This window comes from Phyllostomus discolor, chromosome 7 (assembly GCF_004126475.2).
Source record: "Phyllostomus discolor isolate MPI-MPIP mPhyDis1 chromosome 7, mPhyDis1.pri.v3, whole genome shotgun sequence".
In the NCBI taxonomy this organism is placed as follows: domain Eukaryota; kingdom Metazoa; phylum Chordata; class Mammalia; order Chiroptera; family Phyllostomidae; genus Phyllostomus; species Phyllostomus discolor.
In genome coordinates this window covers 7,524,588-7,552,428 of record NC_040909.2, presented here as the reverse complement: position 1 = coordinate 7,552,428, position 27,841 = coordinate 7,524,588, and the positions used below count along the sequence as shown (strand labels likewise).

At 47.8% G+C, this 27,841-nt stretch overlaps 1 protein-coding gene across 1 annotated transcript; it reads left to right on the top strand.

Moving 5' to 3' along the window:
* The first annotated feature begins 994 nt into the window (after positions 1-994).
* Positions 995-27,841, top strand: LOC114501498 (zinc finger protein 197). Its single transcript, XM_028518073.2, has 10 exons — positions 995-1,148; positions 4,972-5,054; positions 5,313-5,790; positions 7,015-7,174; positions 7,557-7,648; positions 7,922-8,048; positions 11,356-13,658; positions 20,586-20,831; positions 21,806-21,950; positions 26,321-27,841. The coding sequence occupies exons 3-10, from the start codon at positions 5,392-5,394 to the stop codon at positions 27,565-27,567; spliced, it is 4,719 nt and encodes a 1,572-aa protein (XP_028373874.2). The 5' UTR covers positions 995-1,148; positions 4,972-5,054; positions 5,313-5,391; the 3' UTR covers positions 27,568-27,841.

Genomic DNA, 27,841 nt, shown 5'->3' with positions numbered 1-27,841 from the left:
TTTGGCTCTCCTGGGTCTGAAGCCTGCTGACCGAAGATCTTGGGACCCCTCGACCTCCGGAATCGTGTGGGCCAACCCCTTACATCTGTCTCCTGTTGGTTCTGTTTCTCTGGAAACCCTCCCGATAAGTACACCAGGTATGGCCAGGGGTGTGTCAACCCAGTAAATGCCCTTTGGGGGAGACTGAGATTCCTTCTTCGTTGTGGACGTCTTCCACTGGGTCTTATCAGAGGAAACAAAGTTCTGTTGAGCTTGGTGTAAAGGCGTAGACATCGTAGAGACAGGAATTTGAGAAGAGGCTGGAGGCAGAGGGCTGACAGCTCTCCATGGGGCCAAGACCTCGGAACCTCGATGAACTAATGCAGAAATCCCAATCTGAATGTTAAGGTTGTGCTTCTCATCTTTCTCTAAAACCCCGCTCTACCAGGGCCGTTTTTAATGCAAACTGTGTGTCACTGATCTGTGACAGAGGACCTGGTATCATCTTTCCCTCTCCAAAAGGGAAGGTCAACTTCCCGCCTGCCAAGATGAGACAAAGTTGAACAGGAGAACCACAAAGACAGGCTTGTGTTGGGCTCGCTTCTCAGAGCTCAAGTGGGTCATCATCTCATCATGTGGGCAAGAGATACACCAACAAGTAAGCATATTCACAGGGAGTCATTCATAAGCCATGTTGTTATTTACTGTAAGAACTGCCGTAGGTTCAAGAATAGATGAGAAAAGGTGCCCAGGAGGCCAATATAATCCCAAACAACCTCAATTGAAATGCAAAATAAATCAGAAAGGTCTGGCTGCTGAGGTCCAGGCCTCCTGAGGACAAGAGCCACATGGTTCATCCCTGCATCCTTCGTGTCCCCAACGCAGCAGTCCCCCCACTCATTCTCTGGGAGGAACCAAGGACCCAAGGACCCAAGAGCTGTGGTATTCAGGGTCCCTCCAGCGAAAAGCAAGGAACCATAGAGACGCGGCTTCCTAGAGAGCTGGGGACGGGCAGGGTGGGTGTGGTGAGAGGCCGGAAGTCGTGGTACCCGCAGGTCCTCCATTATTCCGAGGCTCCGCTGCTGTCGCGTCCTGATCTCGAGTCATCTCCCAGCGTCCCGGCGCCTTGGCGACGGTCGCACACGCTGGAGCCGCCTCGGGAGCTCCGGGTGAGCGGGGAGGGGTCGAGCCGGGTAGGCATGCGCGGAGGGGTGCGGGCAGGGGTTCTTTGGGGCGGTGCGCTCCTCGCCGGGCCCTCCTCCCCTCCGTGGGTTCCCAGCACCGTCTCTCCTGAGCTCTGCGTGGAGGCGGACGCCGTGGCCTCAGCTTCGGCTGCTGCCGGCTGCGGGGCGGTTGTGAAGACAGCACCAGTCGGTCCAGGTCTGGACCTGCGCTCGAGCCGCCGCACCAACTGTCCTGCAAGAACAGAAGCTTCGGTAGCCAGGGTCCCCAGCTGACGCCCACGAGCACCCCTGGGGCAGTGGCTCCCGGACTCCTGGGGACTCCCCCCACCACCACCACCACCTTCAGGGATGAACCAAGTTCCGTATCTTACTTTTGTAATGCAATGGTATTCAAAACGCAAACTTAGGCTACCTGGACCACCGTGACTTCAGAAAATGGATTTTAACACTAAGTCCTAAAACCCTAAAACTCAGAATAAAGGCTGTCCTTTGTAAGAAAGGTCGTTGCCAACCAATCGTTGCCTGTGTATATACAATTATTGTTTTATTTTCGTTTTACAGCTTGCCACATTCAAATTTGATAATGAACTGTCGTTTTGAAACCATCGCTTTCGAATGGTTGTTTGGGTTTCAGAAGTGTCCTTAGATGGCATTCTTTTGGACTTGGAATTAGAGAACCCGAATTCAGAACGAAGCTTAATTAGTTGAGTGGCCTCCAGTGAATCCCTAAGCTCCTCGGAGCCTTCTCTTGTTCTTTTTAACTCATGACTCAGAAACCTTCTGTGAGAAGCAAACACAATGTATGTTTAGATATTTGCAAAGTAAGAGTACATGGAGTTCTGATAATTTACTGTGGAACGTTACTTAGAAACCCATTTTCCCAGGTTAGATGTGTGTATGTATGTATGCATGTATGTATTTTAATAGACCTTACTCTTTTAGAGCAGTCTCAGGTGCACAGGCAAGTTGACCAGAAAGTACAGAGCACTCCCCTGCACTCCTGTCCCCGCTCCTGCGTGGCCTCCCCGACATTAGCATCCCCCACCAGGGCAGTGCGTTTGTTACAACTGGTGAGTCTACACCAATGTATATACATCATATACATCGCTATTATCCGGAGTCCATTATCTGGAGTCCACAGGTGGTGTTAGGGGTCACTCCCTTTGTTGTGTACTCTGTGGGTTTTGATAAATCTATAATGACACATATCCCTTGTCTAAAGGGTGGGGCAAAAATATGGTTATAGTTGTGACTATGTGAAATACCGAGTTTTTAAATCACTGTATTATTTTCCATGTGATCAACTGTGAACCTACTCTTGCCCCAGCCTGTAGTATCATGCAGAGTGGTTTCACGGCTCTGAAAGTCCTCTGTGCTCTGCCTCCTCGTCCCTCCTTGCCCCTGCCCCTCGTGATTTTGCCTGGTGAGAATGCCATGTCGTTGGAGTTGTATGGCACGCAGTCCCTTCAGTTGGCTTCGGTACCTAGTATTACGCATTTAAGTTTCCTCCCCGTCTTTTCATGGCTTAATACCTCTTTTCTTTTTAGCGCTGAATAATACTCCATTGTCTGAATGTGCCACCGTTTAGTCACCTGCCGAAGGACATCTGGGGCACTTCTGGGTGTTGGCAATTACAAATAAATTACTGCGGACACCCGTGCGCAGGTTTCTGTGCGGACATTTGTTTTCAGCTCCTTCGAGTAAGTGCCAAGGGGTACAATTGCTAGAGAATGTGGTAAGAGCACGTTTAGTTTTGTGAGAAACTGCCGGATGCTCTTCCAAAGTGGCTGCACCATTTGGCGTTCCCACCAGCGCTGAGTGGGAGCTCCTGTTGCCCCGCGTGCTCACCAGCACTTGGGGCTGGCAGCGTCCTGGGTCTGGCCATTCCAGTCGGTGCGTGGTGGCGTCTCATTGTTGCTTCATTCGCCTTTCCCTGATGCCGTATGATGTGGAGCCTGTTTTCATGCAATTATTTGGAACCTGTATCTTCTTTGATGAGGTGTATGTTAAGGTCTTAGGGCTATTTTTTAATTAAGTTGGTTGTTTTCATATCACTGAGTTTTAAGAGTTCTTTCTATGGAATACACAAAGTATAATAGTCTTTTGTCAGATATGAATGTCTTGTGCAAGTATTTTTCCCGTCTGTGGGCTTTTTTTCTCATTCTCTTGACATTGCCTTTTGCGGAGCAGAAGTTTTTTGTTTTGATGAAGTCCAGCTTATGCACGGTTTATTTTATGGACCAGTGCTGGAGATGGGTAAATGCATTCATGAAAGAGGGAGGAACCCTGTAGCCGATAAGGAAGACCAGTAAGATACGTTGTTAATTGAGAAAAGGAAGATGCAGCACAGGATTCACGGTGTTGTGTCACCTGTGAAAAGCGCGAAGTACAAAACAGTTACCTGTACACACTTGGATATATTGATACATATGTAGCTGGAAAGATACAAAAGAAGCTAATGAGAAGAGGGAAACTTTACCCAGTATGCATTGTATAATTTTAAATTTTGAACCAAGTCAATATATTGCCTATTTTTAAATTAATAACACAAAAAATGTAAAGCCTCTTCACTGGTGCTTGTCACTTACAGCACGCGATCATCTTCTCGTTCTGCCTCTCAGCCATCTTCAGAATTTGACTTCTGTTTGTCTCTCCACTCTGCTCCTGCCAGCTAACCTCCAAAGTTTACTGCCCTTTTCTGTGTGCAAGGCATGTTTCTAACAGAGCTGTGTGTGCCGCCTCCCTTGCTTTTGAAGTTATAGTTTCTTTCTCCCTGGAATAGCTTCTCTAATACTCCAGTGGTCTTACCACTTTTCCCTTTAAAGTCCAATTCAGAATCACCTTCATGAATTCCTTCCGTGCCGCATGTCCTCCTATTAATGATGCTTATACATCTATCAAAATTGTGCTCATAGTTCTGCATCCTTCACCCAGTTGTAAGCATGAACCTTAGGGGTCTGTGTGTTAAATAAAATTAATGAAGGTCTTTTCATATGTCACTGATAGTGATGTACTCCTTACAATCTTAAAAGTTTAAAACTATCTTTACCTTTTTCGGCCCAACAATTTTTTTTGCTGGGAATTTTTCCTGAAGAAGTAAACAGATTATGTAACCAAAAATTTATTAGTAAGGATAGTCATTGTGGCCTAATTTATAAAAGGGGAAAATGATAAATAATCTAAATATATAACAACAGGGGACTCCTTAAGTATGAATGGGCTCATACGCCCTTAAAACTAGTGATGAGTATTTACTATTACGTGTGACAAGTAAGTTCCAGAGCCGTACAGTCGTATCCAGTCTCGTGACCCACATCGGGGCAGAGAGCAAGGACTGGGAGCACAGTCCCGATCACAGCAGTGGTTATTCCCTGGCTTCGTATGTGTTTTCTGGTTTTAGAGACTTTCTGTTTTGTGATACGAAAGTTAAATGTTATTTCTAAAAACCAGAAGATTTCTAGAGAGCAACAAGCCTAAATTTTGCGCAATAAAATCTTACTCAGATTTGTCCAAATATTTCGATGAGCACAATGAACAATTTCCAGAGAATTTAAAGTGTGTACAATAAAGTTACACAGAACTGAATCCAGCCTTCCTTCGTTAATGGAGGTGTTGGGATTTCATCTCACCTGGGTCAGGAGTAACACCGTGGTTCCTTGCCGACGCTGCAGAGCATCGGAGAGAGTGCGAGTCACAGAAGGACGACTAACGTTTGAATCCATGTGCCAGGCAGTGTTCAGAGACTTAAAATGTACTGAGACATCAACAAGTCCATAAGATAGGAACTGTCATCACTCCTGTTTTTCAGGTTAAGAAACTGAGACTCTGAGGTGAGGTGACTTGTGCAGCATCTCACGGGACCAGCCAGGATGCCCGTGGTTGGAGTACGAGGTAAAGGATACGTTGTATTTAGGTGGAGGAGGTGCTGTGAGCAAACATTAAGAGGAGTGCATGTCCGTGGTTTCAGCAGTGGTCCGGTTGTCCTGTGTCAGGGTCCCCAGAACCGTGGGCAGGGCCTTCTGTCAGAGGAGACCCTGCTCAGAGCTGAGAATCTGGCCTTTGGAGACATTCTCCTCATCCCCGGGGGCTGGCTGGGGTCTGGAAAACTTGGCTGTTTCATCGAGTCAACTTGAAAAATTATTTTCTGAGGTCTCGTGGATGATGTCCTCCAAGCTCTGAAGAAGAAGTCGAGCAAGGATTGAGGGGCCCGGAGAGGAGACTTTCTTGCATGACGACCATGACAAGAGAAAACTGGGCCCCCAGTGCTCTGAGACAAGAGGGTCTCGTTAAAGGGAAGGATGACATCTGGAAATGGGGAACCAGCTTCCAAGGGAGCAACTCCTCCGTCTGGGAGACCTCCCACCTGCACTTTAGACGGTTACGGTACCACGAGACATCTGGGCCCCAGGAGGCGCTGAGCCGCCTGCGGGAGCTCTGTCGCCGGTGGCTGAGGCCGGAAGCGCGCACCAAGGCCCAGATCCTGGAGCTGCTGGTGCTGGAGCAGTTCCTGAGCATCCTGCCAGGGGAGATTCGGACCTGGGTGCAGATCCACCGGCCCGGGAGTGGTGAGGAGGCCGTGGCCCTGGTGGAGGAGCTGCAGAGAGACCTCGAGGGACCAGCCCTAAAAGTGAGAAAGGGGAAGGGAAAGAGTTGGGGATGGAAGGAAGGAGAGAATCAAGGAAGGGCAGGCAGAGCTGGAGGCTGAGCCTGTGATTTCCGTTAACGATTAATAGCACATAAGCAGCCCTAACGCTAATGGACACAGGTTCATGAGCCATTCAGACCATAGGATACTTTTCCGGGGAAAGGAATTCATGGTTGGGTCTTGGGGCCCAGTTGAGAATGAGCACAAAGGCATCGACTACGCTCTGTCCTCCTGGGCGATGCTTGTTAATGCTGAGTTCGGTTCAAGAACCTGAAGAACCTGTGGTTGCTAAGTGTTCTCCTAAACAGGGGCATGCGTATTCCTTGTCTGCAGTGGCGCTGCAGGCTGGAGGTAAACGGCAGTGAGAGAATCGGCATGGAGCTCTCTGGATCTGGCGCGGCTGCACCGTGTGCGCCCCTACCAGGGCTCCTAGGAACCAGAGGACTGGGCTGAGATACTTGTTCTGACAAGGTTTTCTGTCCTTGACTGTTAAATTGGGATCTGAATAGGGTTTCCAGTGTGTGTGAGATCACTGTCAATCTGTAGCCCACTGGAAACATTTCTGTTAGAAGTCTGAAACAGAACTTCACCTTGGCAATGGCACCAAAGACGGGCTTGTTAGTTCTAGCCATAAAAATCAAGAGTTTTAGAGCTGTGTATTTTATCACACATCACTAATGCATCCTCCCTGTTTGAGAGATAAGGAAATGAGGGCAGAAAAGGGTTCGCTGGACAGCCTCAGGTCAGACATCTAGCTGGCAGCAAGGCCAAGTGTTTCGACTCCTAATCTAGCGTTCCTTTCACCGGAGCAGGAAGGGAACAAGTAAAGGGGTAAATGGGTAGAAGAGTATATTGAACCTGGTCTCATCGCAAACTAGGTCTGAAGCTAAAACACATGCTCTTAATCATTGCTTGTCACTTTTGGTTCCCTCCTTAACCCACACCCAGGTGTGGCTTCCGTTCCCACCGTTGTGTTCAGTCTCCTCTGGGAGGGGTCCCCAGTGCCGTGAGTGGGGCCGGGGTAGGGGGCAGCTCCTTTGTTCTCAAGGCAGGGTTTTACTGCTGTTTCGGTGCTCCATACTTGCAGTGGGCCTCTCTGATCTCCCAGTTCTAGATTATGGGCAGAGAGCAGTCCACGGTGGTTAGATGAGCCCATTTTCTGGAGGTACAGGAAGAGCCGGCTTATTCCGTCTGGTTTGTTCCCAGGTTCCAGTCCTCATCCTGGACCAGGACCCTCCCCAGCGGGGCACCAGCAGTCCAGGAGCAGCACTTCCTCAGGCGCCCACTGGGGGCCGCACAGCAGCCGGAATTTGCCTAGATCCTCCTCCTGACCCAGCCGTGGTCAGCCCCCAGGATCCTCCGCATGGTACTCGCTCAGTAGCCCTGGCTTTGGGCTGTCTCTCTCTTCTTGGGCCCTTACCATGGCTTATCCGTCTGCTCCCAGATAGTTGCTTCCCCTCCTGCCCTCTGTGTGAATTCCTTACGGTGACAGGCTCTTTCTGTTCTCCCTCTTGTCCTTGTCTGGGTCCCTGACCTTTTGTCCATTCCTACTAATGCCTTCGGTGTTCTCCCAGCCCTGCACAAAGGGGGTCACTCAGAAAGGTTCATAGGTCATTGTGTAGCCATCACAGCCTGCCTGGACCTGAGAGTTCTGGGTCTTTCTGAATTCCGTGTTTGTAGAAGATGCTGGGCATGGAATAGTGGGCGGGAAAGCAGAAATCTCAGTGCAGCTTTTCCTCTTTCCTCAGACGCGCCTGCCCCTGAAGCTTCTGCCCTTTTCCAGGAGGAGAACCCAAGAAACCAATTAATGGCACTCATGCTCCTAACAGCCCAGCCCCAGGTGAGGTTTGCATCCCTTTTGCTTCCCAAGGCTGGGTCTGTACCACATAAGTGTGGTTCAGGTGCCCTCTCTCACTCACCCGAGAGCCTGGTCCAGTTCCCGTCTCGAAGTCAAGGTCCATGCTAGCCATGCAGTCAGGGGAAGCAGACATTACGTGGGGCCTCCTGCTCATTCCCTGTGATTCCTTGCCCCCTTCCTGACCTCACAGTGGGGAAGGAGCCTTTCAGTGGGAGCTCCTGGGCGTGGATGACCACACACACCCCTTTCTTTCAGGAGTTGGTGCTGTTTGAAGAGGTGTCTGTGTGCTTCACTGCGGAGGAGTGGGCGTGTCTGGGACCCATCCAGAGGGCCTTGTACTGGGACGTGATGCTGGAGAATTATGGAAGTGTGACCTCCCTGGGTAAGGAGCCTTTCTCCCCGTAATTCCTACCTCCTCTTCCTCAGCCTGATTGTTTGTTTCCTGATTATGAAAGTAGTAGATACTTACTATGGAAAACAGAATGTTAGAAAGAAGGGGGAAAACCTCCTTAAACTCACTATTTGTAGACCACTACTATCAAAATGTTGGTATATTATCTTTCTGTTGTTTCCTGTGTATTTGAGGGTTTTTTTTACATTGTTTCAAGTGTGTGCGTGTGTATATTTTTAAAGCCTGTATTTCTTGTGTTCTCCTCACTCATACTATTACAAATTCTTGGCAAATATTATCTATATTGGCTACATAATTTGCCATAATTCAGTTAGCCATTTTCTTATTTTAGATAATTTCTGTAATAATCACCTACCTCTGTGCCTAAGACCTTTCTTTATTTCTCTTTTTTTTTTACAAGTAGAATTCCTAGGCCCAAGTGTCTGAGTTGTTTGAAGGCTCTGGCTGGTGCAGCCGCATCGCTCTCCCTAGCGGGGTCCGCCCTCCCGGCTCTGACCGCCGGGGCGGAAGAACGCTCCTTTCCTCTGCCTCCGCTGGTGCTGCTGAGTAACCCTGTTCTTCTGAATTGTTGCTTATTTAATTGTGTACAGTTACAGTATCCATTCCCAACTGGATTTCTTTCATTAGTAATGGAGTATTTTTAAAACTTATTAGTCATTCGTGTTTCTAGTGAACATTAAACACCTGTCATGTGGTGACACTGGGAATGACGTGCTCGGTCGTAAGTAGCTTCCCGTGGTCCGGGAGCCGGGCATGGCGTGAATAAGGCAGCGGAGCAGCTGTGGGAGAGGGGCCCGCGCTGCTTGCGGTGGAGATGGACACGCTGCAGCCAGGTCCATCCTGGGGTCTGGGGGGCCGTGAGGGGGGCCGCTCTGTGCTGGCCGTGAAGGAAAAAGGAGATTTCGTTTGGGGAACTAGACATGGAGCACTGCATAATTAGCTAATGGACTGATGTAATTTGTACTGAAATACTGTTTTATACACGCAGGTTAAATGGCTGCATAGTGTTCCATTGTCTGTATCATGCCGTACATTTACAGCTTTAGGAGGCTGCATTTCCATCCAGGAACGTTACGTGCCGTTCCGGTTGTCCAGTACCGCCTTCGTATGCATCGGGACTGTTTTGAAGCCCCGTGCAGCCAGCTCTTGTGTGTTTCTGGTTACATCGATTCCTCGGAATTGGAATCTCTTCTGATGTTTTCTAGTTGACTGGTGTTTGCATGTATGAAAATATTGAGTTTCCCTATGTCAATTTTGTACCCAGCAACATTAATATATTATTGTCCATAGAAGTTTATACTGTATATCTTTATACTCATGAGACCGTATCTCTTAGCCTCTCAGCTGTGGTGGTGGAGGGCCAAACGTTCCATAGAGTTAGTATGTTGGTGCTGTTACCGAACTGCTTCCTGTCAGTGTTGTGCCGGCTCGCACCCTCACGGACAGAGCAGAGCGGCCCGTTTTCCCTGCAGGTGCTTGTGATTCGGTCAGTGTTTAAAATCTTTGCTGGGTGGGTGAAGAATACCACCTTCGTTCGTTCTTCATTTCTTTAATTATCAATGTGCTTGAAATCTTCCCCGTGTTTACTGGTCATGTTACTCATCGCCTTCCTGTGTGCGCCACACAGCGCCCCCGTGCAAAGGGTACGGCTCAGTGGCTGTTAGTGAATCCCCAGAGTCGTGCAGCCGTCACCCCAGTCCATGTCAGAATGTTTTCATCACCCTGCAGAAAAAGCTGGTACCTTTCAGCGATCGTCTCATTTCACCCACCGCTCCCTCCAGCCTCTCCCCAGGCGACCAGCGAGCTGCCTTCCGTGTCTGTGGGTAGCTTATTCTGGACAGTTCATCCAAAGTATGTCACATAATGCATGGCCTTTCGTGACTAACTTCTCTTACCCAGCATAATGTTTTCAAGGTCCCTCTATTTGTAGCATATGTTAACACTTCATTCCTTTTTTATAAGCACATGCTGTTTCTTTGTATGGATGTATCACATTTTATTGATCCATTCATCTGTCGCTGGACCTTCAGGTTGCTTCCACCTTTGGGCTATTGTGAATAACAGCACTATGAACATTTGGGTACAAGGTTTTGTGTATGCTTTCATTTCTCTTCTTTGTATCCTTAGGAGTGGAATTGCTATATGGTAATTCTTATGTTTAATCAGTTGAGGAACTGACAAACTATTTAACAAAGTTATCGCACCATTTTACACTCACCAACTGCATCCAGGTTCCAGTTTCTCCAGATCTTCACCAACACCTGTTACTATGTCTTTTTCTGATTATAGCCATCCTAGTGGGTCTAAAGCAGTATCTCATTACTGATTTGGGAGAGAAACATTGATATGTTGATCCATTTATTTGTGCATTCATTAGTTGACACTTGTATGTACCCTGACCAGGGATAGAACCCACAACCTTGGTGTGGACAATGTTTTAACCAATTGAGCTATCTGGCCAGGGCAAAAAGTGAATTTCACATTTTTAAATATTTGAGAATATCAGAGTACAAAGGGACCTTGAAGGTTATCTAGTTCAGGCTCTTCGTTCTCTAGACGGTTTCATATTCTTTAATCTCTCGTCTCTATTTTTCTTTACATTCTGTATTTTTTTCTCTTATCTTTTATGTCTAAGTGAGCAGGGTTAACCCATACCTGATGTTTTTGAGAAAATAATTTTAAAATTTCCATTTCTTACTTTTAAAAGGAATAGTGGGAGTTAATATATAATTCTAAGCATTAAGTTGCTTTTTAATGGATTTTTTTTGTAGGTTAATTGCTTTCAAGTAATTAAAACGTGTTTATGCACTTGACTCTGAAATTAAAAATTGCCTTGCAGAGTCCTTAGGTCCATTTTCTTTCCTTTAGAGTTGCCGTCTTCCTAGCATGAAGGAAATAAAACGACAATTCTTTGTAGACAAGTGATTCTTCTTGTTCCATTCAACTTTCTGGACCTCGGGCCTGAACCACTGAATCACCTGTGTAAAATCCCATGATCTCTTTCCCGTTCTACCTTGCATCTGCTTTGCAACACCGATTATATTTTCCCATCTGCTTCCTGAAGACAGAGCGTTAGATGCAGCTCCAGATGCGTTCCGTGTTAGTCCGCTTACAGCGCTCCGTCAGTGTAGCATTCCGCTCTGTGCCTCCACTTAATGGAACGTTCCTTCTTTTTGTATGCGCGTCAGAGTGTATCCTTCCAGCTTGTCAGGAGATTTTGTTCTGATCACTAACACAGGGACTTGGTAACATTTGGATCTGTCGTTCTTTTTACCAGAATGGGAGACCATGACTGAGGGTGACGAGGTGACATCACAGCCAAGCGCGTCGCAGAGAGTAGACTCCCAGAAAGGAGCACCGAAAAGACTTCAGGGAGGCATTCCCCAGGTCCTCGAGTGTGAGAAAGAGTGTGGATGGCCACTGTCGGCAAGTCGGTGGGAAAAGGGGTCGAGGGAACGAGACACACCGAAGAAGGGCGTCCTCCGTGACCGGGACAAGAGGAAAAGGACTCCGCCGGGGAGGCGAGGCCGAAGGGGGAAGGACCTTGGAGAAGGCTTAACGTTAGGTTCAGCTCTCTCTGAAAGTCTAATGGGTGCCGAAGGAAGGAAGTTTTATAAATGCGATATATGTTGTAAACATTTCAATAAAATCTCCCATCTTATAAACCACCGGAGAATCCACACTGGCGAGAAACCTCATAAGTGTAAGGAGTGTGGAAAAGGCTTTATTCAGCGCTCAAGCCTGCTCATGCACTTACGGAACCACTCTGGGGAGAAGCCTTACAAGTGTAACGAATGTGGGAAAGCCTTCTCTCAAAGCGCTTACCTTCTAAACCATCAGAGAATCCACACCGGGGAGAAGCCTTACAAGTGCAAGGAGTGTGGGAAGGGCTTCTACAGGCACTCGGGCCTGATCATCCACCTGCGGCGCCACTCCGGGGAGAGACCTTACAAATGCAACGAGTGTGGGAAAGTTTTCTCTCAGAATGCTTACCTCGTCGACCACCAGAGGCTCCACAAAGGCGAAGAGCCTTATAAGTGTAACAAGTGTCAGAAAGCTTTCGTCCTGAAGAAGAGCCTCATTCTGCACCAGAGGATCCACTCCGGGGAAAAACCCTACAAGTGTGATGAATGTGGGAAAACCTTCGCCCAGACCGCGTACCTCGTGGACCACCAGCGACTCCACAGTGCGGAGAACCCCTACAAGTGCAAGGAATGTGGGAAGGTGTTCATTCGGAGCAAGAGCCTCCTTTTGCACCAGAGAGTACACACAGAAAAGAAGACCTTCGGTTGTAAAAAATGCGGGAAGGTTTTCAGCTCTAAGTCAAGCCTCATTGACCACAAGAGGATGCATAGCAGAGAGAAGCCCTACAAGTGCACCGACTGCGGGAAAGCCTTCACCCAGAGCGCGTACCTCTTTGACCACCAGAGACTCCACAACGGGGAGAAGCCCTACGAGTGCAATGAATGTGGGAAAGTTTTCATTCTTAAAAAGAGCCTCATTTTGCATCAGAGGTTCCACACTGGAGAGAACCTCTATGAATGTAAAGATTGTGGCAAGGTCTTTGGTTCCAACAGAAACCTGATTGACCACGAGAGACTCCACAACGGGGAGAAGCCCTATGAATGTCGCGAGTGTGGGAAAACCTTCATTATGAGCAAGAGTTTCATGGTCCATCAGAAACTCCATACGCAGGAGAAAGCCTACAAATGTGAGGACTGTGGGAAGGCTTTCAGTTACAATTCCAGCCTGCTGGTGCATCGGAGAATCCACACCGGGGAGAAGCCCTTTGAGTGCCGTGAGTGTGGAAGAGCTTTCAGTTCCAACAGAAACCTCATTGAGCATAAGAGAATCCACAGTGGCGAGAAGCCCTATGAGTGTAACGAGTGTGGCAAATGCTTCATTCTGAAGAAAAGCCTCATTGGACATCAGAGGATTCACACAAGGGAAAAATCTTATAAGTGCAGCGACTGTGGGAAAGTCTTCAGTTACCGCTCAAACCTTATAGCCCATCAGAGGATCCACACTGGCGAGAAGCCCTACGCGTGTAATGAGTGTGGGAAGGGCTTTACGTACAACAGAAATCTTATTGAACATCAAAGAATTCACAGTGGGGAGAAAACCTATGAGTGTCATATATGTAGAAAAGTCCTTACCTCTAGTAGAAATCTTATGGTACATCAAAGAATCCACACTGGAGAGAAACCTTATAAATGTAGTGAGTGTGGAAAAGACTTCAGTCAGAATAAGAATCTTGTGGTACACCAGAGAATGCACACTGGGGAAAAGCCATATGAGTGTGAGAAGTGTAGTAAATCTTTCACATCTAAGAGGAATTTAGTTGGCCACCAGAGAATCCACACAGGGGAGAAACCATATGGGTGTAATGATTGTAGTAAAGTTTTTAGGCAAAGAAAAAACCTTACTGTGCATCAGAAAATTCATACAGTTGAAAAACTCTGTGAATGTGATGAGTCTGAAAAAGAATTCAATCAGACTTCAAACCTTCATCTTCAACAAAAAGTCCATACCGTGGAAGAATTCTCTTGGCCTCACAATGCCAATGAGCTGAGCCCAAGATAGAGATTCAGAAAATCTAGTGTCATACGTAAAAGGGAATACAATTTCTGCCTATTTAAGTAACTGCTGGAGAAATGGCAGTTCTCAATAGGAAAAAATGTGATTGCCTCTTTTATACTCAAGTAAGTTGCATGTGGAAGAAAGTTATTCTAGGCTTTCAAGACTACAGAAACAAACCAAATTCTAATTAAAGGATATTTTGTTCCAAACCATTTGTTAGGACCTAGAAAGAGACCTGAGAGCAATTGAAATGGACTGAAGAAATTGGGTGTATGGCTTATTAAGAAGTAATGATACTTGTAAATGATAGCAAAAATATCTTTGTATTAAGAAGTGTAAGTTGTTTCTGAAAATGTGTATACTACACATTTTAAAGATAGAATCACTGCTGCAGAAAGTCTGTATAGATAGCAGATTGAGACATGTTGGACATGGAGTTGGGTGAGCCAGAGTCTGGGGTTTAGCCCTGGCCAGGTAGCTCAGTTGGTTAGAGCATCATCCTGATGTGCCAAGGTTGTAGGTTCAATCGCTGGTCAGGGAACATATAAGAATCAACCAGCAAATGCATAAATAATGGAAACAACAAAAATCTCTGCCTCTGTCTCCCCTTTCCTCTGTCTAAAAAAAAAATCAATTAAAAAAGAGGCTTTATTAAAAAAAAAAAAAAGAGTCTGCTGTTTGAGGACAACTTCAGAAGAGCACTGGATTTGGAATCAGAAGACCAGGGTTTAGGTCCTGGCTCTTTCTCTTGCGAGCTGTGTGTTGTTACTAAGTCGGCTTCAGCTTCTCTGTCAGTCAAATACTGGCATGATGCCTACCTCACAGGGTTGTTAAGAGGATTAAGTGATCTTTGTGAAATTTTGTTGTCAGTGAAATTGGATAAAAGAGGTCTAATCAAAGTCTAGAATGTGGCATAATGTAATGTTTGTTCAGACTGTGAAACTCAAAATGTATTCACTTTTATAGTAGGAGAAGTGTGGTGGGCAGCTAACTGGAATTGAGCACTCTAAGAGGACTTTAAAAATACAGCTTTAAAAATGAGTGAACTCATAGATTATATGCCTAGTTTGTTTTTATGTAACAACACTGGCTTACTGTGGAAAAATAGTATGTACAGCCATCAACACTGATACCACGGCGAAGAGTTTCTTTCCAACCTTTGAATTTGAAACCTAGTGGGTGTAGAGTGTCAGACTGGACAAATAGTCCTATGTCACTTCCCTTGTTCATGGGGAAAAGCCCTTACCTCCCCCACCCTTGAGCTGATTATCCCTGCCACTGTCTTCTCAGTTCTGGTCACCACGTTGTCATTGTCGTGGCTGACATGAGATAGCATGTGACTCCAGAAACAGCCTTCTGTCCCAGCACTCAGCAACGTGAGTTCTTCACGCAGCCGAGCCCTTCGGGCTCTCGTTAAGCCCATGTAGAAGCCCCCTCTGGGCAGTCAGGCCCATTATTCCCTAAAGCAGCCATTCCTTCCGTCTTCCCTTTTGTACAGTTAATTAATGAGTTCAGCCTGTATTCTTGAGTTGGTAACTTGATGTTGTGGTTCTCTTTTATGTTGTACTTCTCCAAACTTCAGGTCTGCAGCTGGACTATTAATACCTGAACATCAGGATTGTGTTTTCTAACACTAGTAAGCGTCGAAGTGGTGTGTTGACTGTAATAAGTGTTATTCCTTCAACCCCAGAGGTCCATGAGGGCTGGTTCCTCATCAGAATGAAAGATACCGAAGAGTGGAAACAGGCAGGAGCCCGAGGCTAAAAGTGTGACGACCTGGTTAAGAGCCAAGCTGCAGCTTCCCCTGGACAAACGCCTTTATTTCCTGGAGCCTGAGTCCCTCCCCTGTAAATCAGGAGGGAGGCCGTCTACCTCACCGAGTCATTAGGAGGTACTGGATGTGAAAACTCTTCACATCCACGCTGCAGAAGGAAGGTCACTCCAGATCATGTAATGGTTACTAGAGGAATCATGTACTTGAACAATGAAGAGAGCTAGTGTTTACCGCTTAACCAATTAAAATGCAACAGCAATACCCTGAATTCTGTGGCTCGGCTGGGCGTTGTTCTGCCGAGCCAAGGGCCGCTGGTTTGATTCCTGTCGGGGCACATGCCTGGGTTGCAGATTTGGTCCCGGGTCAGGGCATGTGTGAGAGGCAACTGCTTCAATGTTTCCCTCTCACATGTATGTTTGTCTTCCTTTCTCCTGCCCTTCCCCCTCCTAAAAATCTTTTCTAGGAAATGCAATATCACTAAGGCTGAAACCACTCACATACTGTACCTCCTCATGTGATGCAATAAGTCAAAGGTACAACCTGAACTTAGGTTTCTTGGATCCCAGCTTCCAGGAAACACAAGAGGCAGAAGAACAAGATAAATGACACCACGAGATAAAATTCAGAACATGGGATACTGTATAAAAAAACTTGAATTCTTCAAAAAGATACGATGATGGAAAGGGGAGGGGTGATCATCTTCGAAGCTTGAATACTGAGAGTTCATTGTACTGCTCTCTGCTTTTATGTATGTATGAAATGTAACAGTGGAAGGTATACAAACTGGGTGAGGAGGTTGTTTCTAAAAGGTACTAAAGAGCCATAAGATGCTAAGTCAGGAATAGACGCACACAAATGCCCAGTTGATTTTTGACAAAGATGCCAAATGAAATCAGTCAAGGAGGGCCTTCTCAGCAGATGCTGCTGAAGCAATTAGACATCCATAGGCCAAAAAATAAAATAAAAAATTGTGAACTAAGTCTAAGCAAAAAAACTCAGATTTGTATAAAAAAACATGTTCTATAAAAGGAAAAAATGATAAATTGGATCTTACCAAAATGATTTGCTTTTTAAAAAACCCTTTTAGGAGGATTTAAAGACATTACAGAAGGGGAAGAAATATCTACAAATCATATCTCCATACAGGATTTCTATCTAGACTATATAAAGAATTCTCCAAACTCAGTCATAAATTTAATTAGAAAGTGAGCAAAAAATCAGACATTTCACCAAAGTATAGATGACTAGCAGATGAAAAGATGTTCAGCATTATTAGCCACTAGGGAAATGCAAGTTAAAAATAACCACAGAATAGCTTTTTAAAAAATAGCGTTAACACCAAATGCTGGCAAGGATGTGGAGAAACTGGATCTCTCATTTGCCAGGAATGTGAAAGGGCATGTCCATTCTGGAAAATAGTTTGGCCGTTTTCTTCCCAGTACTTACCCTCCTGAGCATCACCCTCCAGAGAAATGAAAACTTAACATTCACAAGAAAACCTGTACATGACTGTTCATAGCAATTTTATCCATGGTTAAAATTTGTAAGTAACCCAGATACCCTTCAGCAGGCAGTGGCAACACACTGGTAGAGCTGTACCACGAATACCTGCTGCTCTGCCATAAACTGGGATTCTCTGCTGTACCCCCGGTCACTCAAGTCAATCGCCAGAGAATCACGCTGAGTGAGAAATTCAAAAGGTCGAATATGATTTCATTTATATAATTTTCTAAAATGACAAAACTATGGAGGTAAAAAACAGTTGTTGCCAGGGGTTAGGGATGGTGGGAGGGAGCAGCAGCTCTAGGGGGCTCTTTGTGGTACTGGAGCAGTTGTGTGTGTTGGTGGTAGTGGTTACACAAATCTATACATGTGACAAAATGACAAGTATACACACACACATTGTACCAATGTTGACTTTCTGTTTTTTTTTTTTAAATAATGATGAGAGAGATATCTGTTGGGAGAAATTAGGTGAAGGGTATTTGCAATTTCCTATGAACCTATAATTTCAAAATAAAAATTAAAAACAGACGAGAGAATCAGATGCAGTCTGTGAAACTGACTTGGAAAAACAAGATTATGAAATATATATTTTAGGACAGTTGGGAAAATTTAAATACAGCTGGATATTAGGGGATTGTTGTTAATTTTCTTACCTGTAATGGTGGTGTTTGGAGACTATTCCTATTAAGGGATGAATATTGAAGTATTTGGAACGAAGTGTTTTGATGTTTACAACTTTAAAAAATGTTTTTCAGTATCTATATAGTACAGGGGGGATGAGAGAAAGTGATGGTTGTTGAGTTCAGATGGAGGATACAGGTATTCGTTGTACCTTTCTTCCAATTTTTCTGTGCCGTTTTGATATTTTCAAAATAAAACATTTGGAGCAAAGTCATCTGGGCTTTTTGCAGATGAATGCTTTGTAGGCGCGGGCTCCTGGGTACTCGTCTCGCCTGACTGCCCCTGCCCAGCCTGGGGAGGCCGCCCTCCCTGAGGCCCAGGGCCACAGTGGACTTGCACGCCCCTGCTGTGCGCTCTGGTTCCCAGCCCTGACCGGGAGCAATAGTGGACACCCATCGAGAGGGAAGTACCTCCGCGGTTCCTAGAGAGGCCGGCCTGGCGACTAGGAGAGCCGGAAGCCCTTCCCGAGGCACTTCCTGTCCGGTCATTGTTCTCGCGCCGCTAGACGCAGAGGTCCCGGTCCGCTGTTCTGCTTCCCCCAAACCCGTGAGCTCCGGCCGGGTCTCTCCGTGGCTCACGGTGAGCGGGGTTGGCGGGGGTGGGCGCGAACGTCGCGGGCGCGGGACCAGCCATCCCTGCAGTGGGCCGGCGCGTCCTGCCTCCGGGTCATCAGCTCTGTCCGAGGGTGGCTCCCCGACCCCCTACTCCGGAAGCCCGCAGCGAAGCCCGGCTGCCGCCTGCGGAGGGCATGGCCTGGGGCATGTTGGACACGAACCTCCCAGGAGGCAGGCTGACCCTGGGAACAGGGCTGCGCGAGGCCTGGTGGAGGAGGTGGGCTGCCTCGTTTGGAGAAGGGAAAGGACAGTGGAGGGGAAGTTCTTGCTAGGGGACTCTGTGCTAGGTCTGAAGGCCGATTTAAGTGGGACCAGCAGTCTGATGATACTACTTTAGCTAGACTTGCGCGTTCACAGGTGAAACGAGCGTTAAAAGGGTCTTCCTACCTGGTAGAATTCAGCTAGTCAAGGACAGAATAATCTTGCAGAATGAAGATTTGTTGCAGGAGTCAGAAGTATTGTATTACTCAAGAAATTTACTGTATCCAGTAAGTTAACATCTTGTAAAAAAGCATACGAACACTTCAATAGCAGTAAAGGGGAGTTAGTAAAATTTAGCATTTAAAAAAAAATTTTGGTTGATTTTTGGAGAAAGAGGGAAAGGGAGAGAAAGACACACTATTTGTTGTTCCACTTATTTATGCATTCATGGGTGGATCCCTGTATGTGCCCTGATCGGGGATCGAACCCACGACCTTGACAATTAGGATGATCCTCTGACCAGCTGAACTACCACTGGTCCCGTGCCGCAATTCCCGCCCCCCCCCCCCAAATAAAGCACATAAAGGGGAATAGACATTTCTCATTCTTCTCATATTAAAATAATTTTATCACCAGAACTTTTTTGAGTACGGTTAAGTTGGTGGCGGTGTGATTTGGTGTGGTCATTTAGAAAGCAATTTGGCAATACAAGTCAACCATGAAATCCTTCAACCAATAATCCCTCTTATTCTGTTTTCACAGAAAAAAATAGCATTAATTATTAAAAACATAACTGGAAGGAATCAAAACTCCTTTCACTAAAGTAGTAGCTCATAAATAACAGATGGTTAGGTAAATTATAGCTGTAATTGAGAGTGCTGAGCCAGAATGTGAGCGCTCCGAATGCACTGACACTGAAGCATCTACCTGAGACAACTAGACTGTTGTGAACTAGGGAAGTGGAGTTCAGAAACAAGCAGTGCAGATTGCTGAAGGTTATACATGTGTGATATAACATGCTGTGGAAAAATAAACCTGTGAAGGTGTACATACATGTATGACAATACATGCATGCCATACATGTATGGCATACATGTAGGGAAAAGACTAAACTGATAACTCTTCTGTGTGTGTGTGTGTGGTGGTGTGTAGGATGTATATTTAATTATGTATATTTTTGTGTTACTTGATCCTTGTTCAGTGAGAATTGTAATTAACACCATAGGTTATTGTGTAGCTACTGAAAATGGTAAGTGTGAAAACTGGCAACATGAAAAATGTTTTTTATCTTAAGAGTAATATTTAGTCTCACAGGACATTTGGAAGAAATGGAAAAGGTAAAAATCCAGCAGAAAGAACCTCGAAACTACCTGTAGTCACATCGCCCAGTGGTAACCACCCCTGACATGTTGGCATCCAGGCTCCCACTCTTTTGCTTGAAATTCTTTTGTTCATTCTTATTATTTCCCTTTGGTACAAAAATCTTTGGGTTGTAATCTCCCTTCTTATTTAAAAAAATTTTTTTAAATGTTTATTAATTTTAGAAAAGAAAGGGATGAGAGAAACATCAGCGTGAGACAGAAACCTTGACTGATTGCTTCCCATAAGTGCCCTGACTGGGGATCGAACCCCCAGCTTCTCAGTGTCCAGGATGACGCTGTAACAACTGAGCCTCCCCAGCCAGGGGTAGTGTCCCGTCTGAAAAACAAACAAACAAATAGACAGACATGATGATAATTGTGAAAACAAGAACCCCCACAGTTAAAAACAAAAAGTTGAAATTGTCATAATATTCAGCATGGTTGGAAGTTTTTCTTAAAAGAAAAGAAATGTATTCTATGATACACAGTGGTTATCTCTTTGGAGGTGAACCAGGGGTGATTTTTTAAAACAATTTTCTGTATTTTTCAAGTTTTTATAATAAAAATGTATTAATTTTATAATGGGAAAAGTCAACAGACATTATATTGGCTGCAGGGGCCACTCTGTCCAGGCACCGCTGTGATTGGCTGGTGGGCCTGGTGGCCGCCAGGCAGACCTCTGCTCAGTGCTAACGGTGTTTCCTGATTTCTCAGTAGGCAGCGCTCATCCTGGCCCCGGGAAGGAGCTTGAGAAGAAACTCCAGCAACGGGAAGATTAGATGGGGCTTGACCTCTGCTGGGCCGCCCCCAGCGCCAGGAGTTCTCCCGCCGCCGAGCAGAGAAGGTGACTGCCGATCTGAGAGAGGCCATGGCCCTGGCCCCCTGGGGCCCAGTGACGGTGAAAAAGGAGGAGGAAGAGGAGGAAGACTTCCTAGGCCAGGCATCCGGCCCACAGATGCTCTCTGAGAACATGCAAGTCTGGCCCCCCGGAGAGGACCCTCGGAGAGGCCTTGCTGCGGCAGAGCAGGAGGAAGAGGTAAGCAAGGGCCTGGAAGGAGCAAGGGAGGGGGGACTGGAGACCTCAGGTGGTTTCAGAGGGGACGCTGTCCCTCCGCCTGCACACCTGGGGCCTTGTTTCTAGCTAGGGCCCTGGCCCTCAGCCCTTTGGAATGTGATACGAACGTTCTCTTCTGACTGGTGTGACATTTAGTGCTCTGTAAACCGGGGGTTCTCAAACTTTGCTGCCCAGGGTTACCCGGGGAGATTTTTAAAAACTGTGATGTCCATGCCATACCTCATTCCAGTTAAATCAGCATCTCTGTGCGAGGAAACTCGGACTTTTATAGTTTTAAAAACTGTTCAGGTGATCCTAGTCAGGATTTGTGAACTCTAACCTACGTTTCTCAAACTTCAGTATGCTTAGGAACCCCTGCAGGAGGGTCTTGTTAAAGTGCAGGTTCTGATTCAGAAGGCCTGGGGTGTGGCCCGAGAGTCTGCATTGCCCACAAGCCCACAGGTGATGGCAGTTCTCTCGAACTGCGGACCACACTTGGAGTGGTGCGGCTGTACACCTCGCTGTGGTCCTTACGTTTTCAAACACCCCCCTTGGCGGTGCTAGCCAGGTGAGGTTCCCTGTAATAATGTGGTCATCTTTGATCTTTAGGTCTTAGAAAATTCTACTCTGCACACTGTCTCCATGTGCTCTCTCATCCTGCGTTCACTGGCAGGTGAGGTTTGGATGCGAGAGAGAGCAGTGCAGCGGATCAGACCGAGAGGGGAGAAGCTGGCAGGCTTGCTTTTCTGCCTGATTTCTCTGGGGGAATTAGGAAAGACTCTGGCACCCTTTTTCTTTTTAAAAAAAAAAGTGTTTTTTTGGGAGGGGTGTTGTTTGTTTTATGGTTTTCAGGAACAGATACTTAAACATTCTCATCCTCAAAAGCTGTCATTGCACCTGACTCCCACCCACCCCGCCGTCCTCTCATACACGCACCTGTGCCTGCCTGTCTCTAGGGTCAGAACATGTTCTGGGACATGGCGGTAGTCCTGAAGGCAACGCCGGAGGCGCCTGCTGCCGCAGCCCCCGGCAGCCACTCGTTACTAGGGCATCTGGCCAGGAGCGAGGTACTGGAGACCCATGGGAACGTGGCCTCTCTGGGTAAGTGCAGCCCCCTGATTCAGAATGCTAGAAGATGCCTATGCATTTGTTACGGGAAATGGCTTATTTTTGCATACAGGCAAGACCCCAGACAAACACAGGGGAACTTCAGATTCACCTTTTCCTCACATTTGTTGTTCAGCAGGTTTTATATCTATTCACACGTGGAGGTGCATGTCCCCTTCATGTACTCCGTGTTTAGCGTAGGTTGGTTGGTGTGCCTGCAAGAAAAGCTACCTAAGGTAGCAGGGCTCAACTTTTGTGGTGATTTTGAGAAAATGCCCTGGGGGGTGTTCTGTTTTCCTCGATCTCTGTGCAGATTCTATAAGGTTTTGAGCAGTTGTGTCAGCTGTGATGGTGTTCAAAACCCTCTTCATGGAGGGTTCGGTGGCGTATCCCCTGGTTCTCTAAGCCGGGACTCAGGAAAGGCAAGTATGTTCTGTGTGGCTAGCAGTGGCAGAAGCTTGCTGGCGGAGTGACTCGTAACTGTGGGTGAGAAGAGGTCGCCGTGAGTCCTGCATTGAGGAGGCAGCCCCCCACCCTACCCCCTGGTTACTGCTGAGGCCCCTCTGGCACTCGTTTCGTGTGTCTGCCTGGCACAGGGCAGAGCCTGCATTTGTGGAACCACTCTCCTCCCTAGCCAGGTGCTTGGGCGTTTGCAAACCAAGTCACTTCCCGAAACCAGTGTTTTGAGGACGGTGAGGATCTCCACCTTCTTGTCCTCTTTTTACTTATTGCTCAAACTCTCCGCAGATTCTGTTCCCCACTTTCTGCTCTCTGTTCCGTTCCCAGTGGCGCATGCCCATGTACCACTTACTCTCTGCTTCATAATCTTAACTCCAACCACTGCACTCACCCACCGGGGATGGCCTCCGTGTTCCTTCTCTGCCTCCTCCTTCAGGACTGTTCCCAGCCAAGACTGACTTCCATGTGCTGCCAGCACTTCCCCAGCAGCAGGTGATGGTGGGGACACTGAGCTCTGAGAAGTGAGAGAGACCTGCGGGTGGTGGCTCCTCCGCCTCTGATAACTGCGTGACCTTGAGCCAGTCCACTCCTTCTCCGGACCCCCACTTCCTGTTCTGGGAGGTGGGGCTGCCTTCATTCAGCAGACGCAGGGCTTGTCGGGGCTGGCTTCCTGTACACCAGGGTGGTTGTGCTGGGGACAGAGCGGGGACGAGACAGGCCTGCCCGCTTTCAGCCCCCACACAAGCAAAGGAGAGGTTTCATCTTGATGTAAAGTCGTGTGATACGCATGACAGTGCTTTGGAGTTTTGACATGTTACTGGGTTTTTGAAGTCTGAGAGAGTTTACAGTTTCCTATACAATATTAAATTTATTAAAGTCAATACATTTAAAATCAAGTTTTGAAGTTTTTAAGTATTCCTTATTTTTAGTTAATTTATACATCTAGAAGTATTTTTATAAACATGAGAACACTTGTAGTTTTTCTTTAACTCATGGTTAGGTAACCTTCAAGTTTAAACTTCTGGTCATTTAATTCCACCTACATAACAATCTATTTTTATTTTCTCAAATAAAAAATATATTAAATTGTAAATTTGATATTTTTAGTTCTTTAGAACATTTCCAACGCCTAAACAGGCAGACTTATAAATCTTATAAATCTTGATAAACATAAATCTTCAGTAAGTCTAATGAACTAGACTTATAAATTTAGTATATCAAATTACCCTTCATATGTCAGGATATAGTCAGCAGCTAATTAAAAAGTGAAAGAAAAATATTTTTCTTTTGATTTTGGTTTGAGCTTGAGCACGCAGGATGGGCCCCGCCCTCCGGGCCCTTGCCCAGACCCTCGCCCCTCGTCTGTCTGCGCGATGGAGCAGATAAACAGGCAGCTACAGCACGGCCTCGTGAGCTGCCCTTGTTCCTGGTTCTGTAAGAATTTTAGCGCACAGCGTTATGCAGATACAAACAACGCCTCTATTATGGGTCTGATTGGTTCAGTAGTTCCCACCCATCTTCATCTTTCGTATCTTCCTGAGTCTCACAGTGAGGAAGGTGGGGGTGCGGTCAGGGGAGCGAGTGAGGTGATGAGTGATGGGTTCCTGGGCTTGTTCTGTCGGGGAACCTGCTTGGCAGGGCATGGGCCCCCCTCGTGTTAGTGGTGAGGAGCCGGAGGAGAGAAGGGGGTGGGAAGGGTAGGGAAGGAGCGGTAGAAGGGAGAACAATAAGGTGTGGTGTAGGTGGTAAAGAATAGTAGAAAATGGAAACGAAAGGAGTGTAATGAGCAGAAGAAAAGTGGAAGAGACATGAAACTATACAAGGGAAAAGTTGGAATGGTTCACTTAAAATTTTAAAAAATAAACACCAGGAGAGGAGAGCAATAAGAGAGGCAGTAGGGAAAAGAGGTAGATAGAGAAAGTAAGAAGATACAAGAACAGTTAAATGACAGGAAGGAAAATGGAGCAGCTTTGAAAAAAAAGAGAGAGAGAGAACGGTCAGAGTAGACAAAACCAGAAAAAGGTGAACATTGCAGATTTTTTTTTTTTTTTGTCACGTTCAGGGCTCTGCTGCATCTCTTGCTCAGGCCTCTCCTTTCTGTGACCCCGCCCTTCTTACTGAATGACACCACACGTCATTCACGTCACCACAGTCCTAACCAGGCAGCCAAATGGGCCGTCGTCTGGCCCCTTGTATTGCTCTCTTGCAGCCACACACCTCTGGTCAGAGAGTGCCACTGGCCTGAGCTGGTAGGGCATCCCGTGCGTGCCGGGTCCCCCCCCCCCCGGCAGTTGCTGTGTGATACAGCCGCTCCCTTCCGAGCCGACTCTGCAGTGGGAAGGCCTGGCTCCCCACCCCGCTGACCCTTATCCCACTTTCCTTATTGTTTGATTGGGGTTCCTGAGCTCTATTTAATTCCCAGACACTTAATAACAGTTTGCTCCGCCAGCTCTGGTGGAGTGTGGCCCTGGCTGAGTGGGTGCTCATTGCACGGTCAAGGGCAGTGGGCTGGAGAGGAGACAGGCAGAGCTGTGATGTCACTGGCTGCGGGACCCCATGTTGACACCATCGGGGTCCTGATGTACAGTAACCAGAGACTAGTCAGAGTTCTAAAACTTCAGGAAGTTTCAGCCCTGGCTGGTGTGGCTCAGTGGACTGAGTGCCGGCCTGTGAATCGAAAGGGTCGCTGGTTCGATTCCCAGTCAGGGCGCACTCCTGGGTTGTGGGCCAGGTTCCCAGCCGGGGGTGGGCGAGAGGCAACCACACATTGATGTTTCTTTCCCTCTCTTTCTCCCTCCCTTCCCTTCTTACTAAAAATAAATAAATAAAATCTTTAAACATTTTTTAAATAAAATAAGTTTTGACGTTCTCATGATATTGTTTGGTACGGTGGAGCAGGCTACACCATGTCTCACACTTAACTCAGAAGGGCAGCTCTCTCTGACACAAAGCTTGGCTGTTTCCTCAACACTAGGGCTCCATTGTCCTTTAGTCCCTCTAGTGCTGCCACCTGTCCCCACAGGAAGTGCCATCCCCAAGGTTCACCTCCCCTCCCGGCTCCCAGCCACGGCGCCGCTGGTCAGGCCGCAAGTCCCTGCAGACACAGAGCCGCCCCCCGTGCTCCGTGGCTCCTCTCGGCAGTGGACGTAGAGGAGCCCAGTTCCTCCCCCCGTGGCCTGATGAGGTAGATACGCTACTGTGTGCGTTTCAGAGGTGAGGAAACTGAGGCACAGAGAAGTTACCGGCCCCAAGTCATGCGATCGGTACGTGGCAGAGCGGGGATTTGAAACCACGCAGTCTGGCTCCGGGACTCACGTTCTCATCCTGCGCTGCTGCACAGCCTCTCGGTGTTTCGGGGGCCCTTGGCCACTGTAGTCGTCTTGGAGTCCAGCGCGGCCCTTTCTGTCCCTGCTTCCCTTCGCTTTGAGATCAGCGTCCTCATGCACAGCGCCTCGGTTGCCTCGATCTCCCCTCGCGTGCAGGGAGTCTCCCCAGTGAGCCGGTGGGTTGTGAGCGGATCCGCACCAGGAGGCTGAGGTGGGGAGACCAGCCTGGGCACACGCTGGTGCCCTTCTGGGTGGGTCCCCTGGTGCGCTTGGGCCTCAGGCCGCTGGGAGGAGACCTGTCTGGGGGCGGCCACCCTGGCGCCAGGTGGCGCGTTAAGTGTCTGATGGAGGTTAAGGGAAGTGCCGGGGAGGCCAAGAATCGGGGTTCCGCTCTGGGCGTGGGAGGTCACCGACCCGGCAGAAGAACCTGTTGGAGGGGGGGCGACATGTGAGGGGATTCTTTCCTTCGATGGGCCCTTTCACAGACTCCGGAGTCGCACACTTCCTGACCATCGTGACGTTACGATCCTGCTCTTTCTCCAGGTCAGCAAAAGCTGACGTGTATTTTGTTTGTTTCAGGAGCTGAGACCAAGCACCCACAGTTACTGGTTCCAAAAACTGAAATATGTGACGAAGCAGAAAAACCCTTCCTGATACCAGGAAGACTCCAGAAAGCTGCCTCTCAGGGACCGGAGTTAGAAGGAAGGTGTGAGAGAGGGACCACGTTAAAGAGGCAGAGGATAAAGAGGGAGAAGAAAGACGTCAGACACGTGGCCGTGAAGGACTGTCACGTTCCCGAAAGCTTCAAAGAGGAGGAAGAGCAGGAACGTCAGAAACCCGAGGAGAGATGCCGCCTCGGTTCTGGCCCCGTTCGGAACCAGAGAAGCCAGCCGGGGCAGAAACCCTTCACCTGCAGCATGTGTGGGAAGGGCTTTAGCCAGAGCGCCAACCTGGTGGTGCACCAACGCATCCACACTGGGGAGAAGCCCTTCGAGTGTCACGAGTGTGGGAAGGCCTTCATTCAGAGCGCCAACCTCGTCGTGCACCAGCGAATCCACACCGGGCAGAAGCCCTACGTGTGCGCCAAGTGTGGGAAAGCCTTCACGCAGAGTTCCAACCTGACGGTGCACCAGAAGATCCACTCCTTGGAGAAGACCTTCAAGTGCAGCGAGTGTGAGAAAGCCTTCAGTTACAGCTCCCAGCTCGCCCGGCACCAGAAGGTCCACATCACGGAAAAGTGCTATGAATGTAACGAGTGTGGGAAGACATTTACTCGGAGCTCCAACCTCATCGTCCACCAGAGGATCCACACCGGGGAGAAGCCCTTCGCCTGCGGCGACTGCGGCAAAGCCTTCACCCAGAGCGCCAATCTTATTGTGCACCAGCGAAGCCATACCGGTGAGAAGCCATATGAGTGTAAAGAGTGTGGGAAGGCCTTCAGTTGTTTCTCACACCTGATCGTGCACCAGAGAATCCACACTGCGGAGAAGCCGTACGACTGCAGCGAGTGTGGAAAAGCCTTCAGCCAGCTCTCTTGCCTTATCGTGCACCAGAGGATTCACAGTGGAGACCTTCCCTACGTGTGTAATGAGTGTGGGAAGGCCTTCACCTGCAGCTCGTACCTGCTCATTCATCAGAGGATCCATAATGGGGAGAAGCCGTACACGTGCAGCGAGTGTGGCAAGGCCTTCCGGCAGAGGTCGAGCCTCACCGTGCACCAGCGGACGCACACCGGGGAGAAGCCCTACGAGTGTGAGAAGTGTGGCTCAGCCTTCATCTCCAACTCGCACCTCATGCGGCACCACAGGACCCACCTGGCCGAGTGATGGGTCAGGGGTGCAGACACCTCTGCGGTCTCCTTCCTCCCGTGTGCCAGTGAGGCCTGCTCTGTCCTTGAACATGATATCTGTCGGGAGTGCAGCACAGAACACGAGCATTTCAGAGGCAGATGTTCGGAAAATGGAAACAAAGCTCCCACAGGCAAGGCCTTTGCTTTTAACTGTCCCTTCGGCGGTCATGTCGCCTGCAAGAGAATGTGGCTTTTCTCAGAAGTGGGTCCTGTGAAGCTAGGTGATAAAGGTCCCATTTAGGGAAAGGTAA

Excerpts from the sequence above, each read along its gene's own strand:
- LOC114501498 (XM_028518073.2), top strand. The coding sequence starts at position 5,392 with ATGACGACCATGACAAGAGAAAACTGGGCCCCCAGTGCTCTGAGACAA. Across the intron at positions 8,049-11,355 it reads TGGAAGTGTGACCTCCCTGG|AATGGGAGACCATGACTGAG; the intron begins GTAAGGAGCCTT and ends TCTTTTTACCAG. Across the intron at positions 13,659-20,585 it reads CCAATGAGCTGAGCCCAAGA|CCTCTGCTGGGCCGCCCCCA; the intron begins TAGAGATTCAGA and ends GATGGGGCTTGA.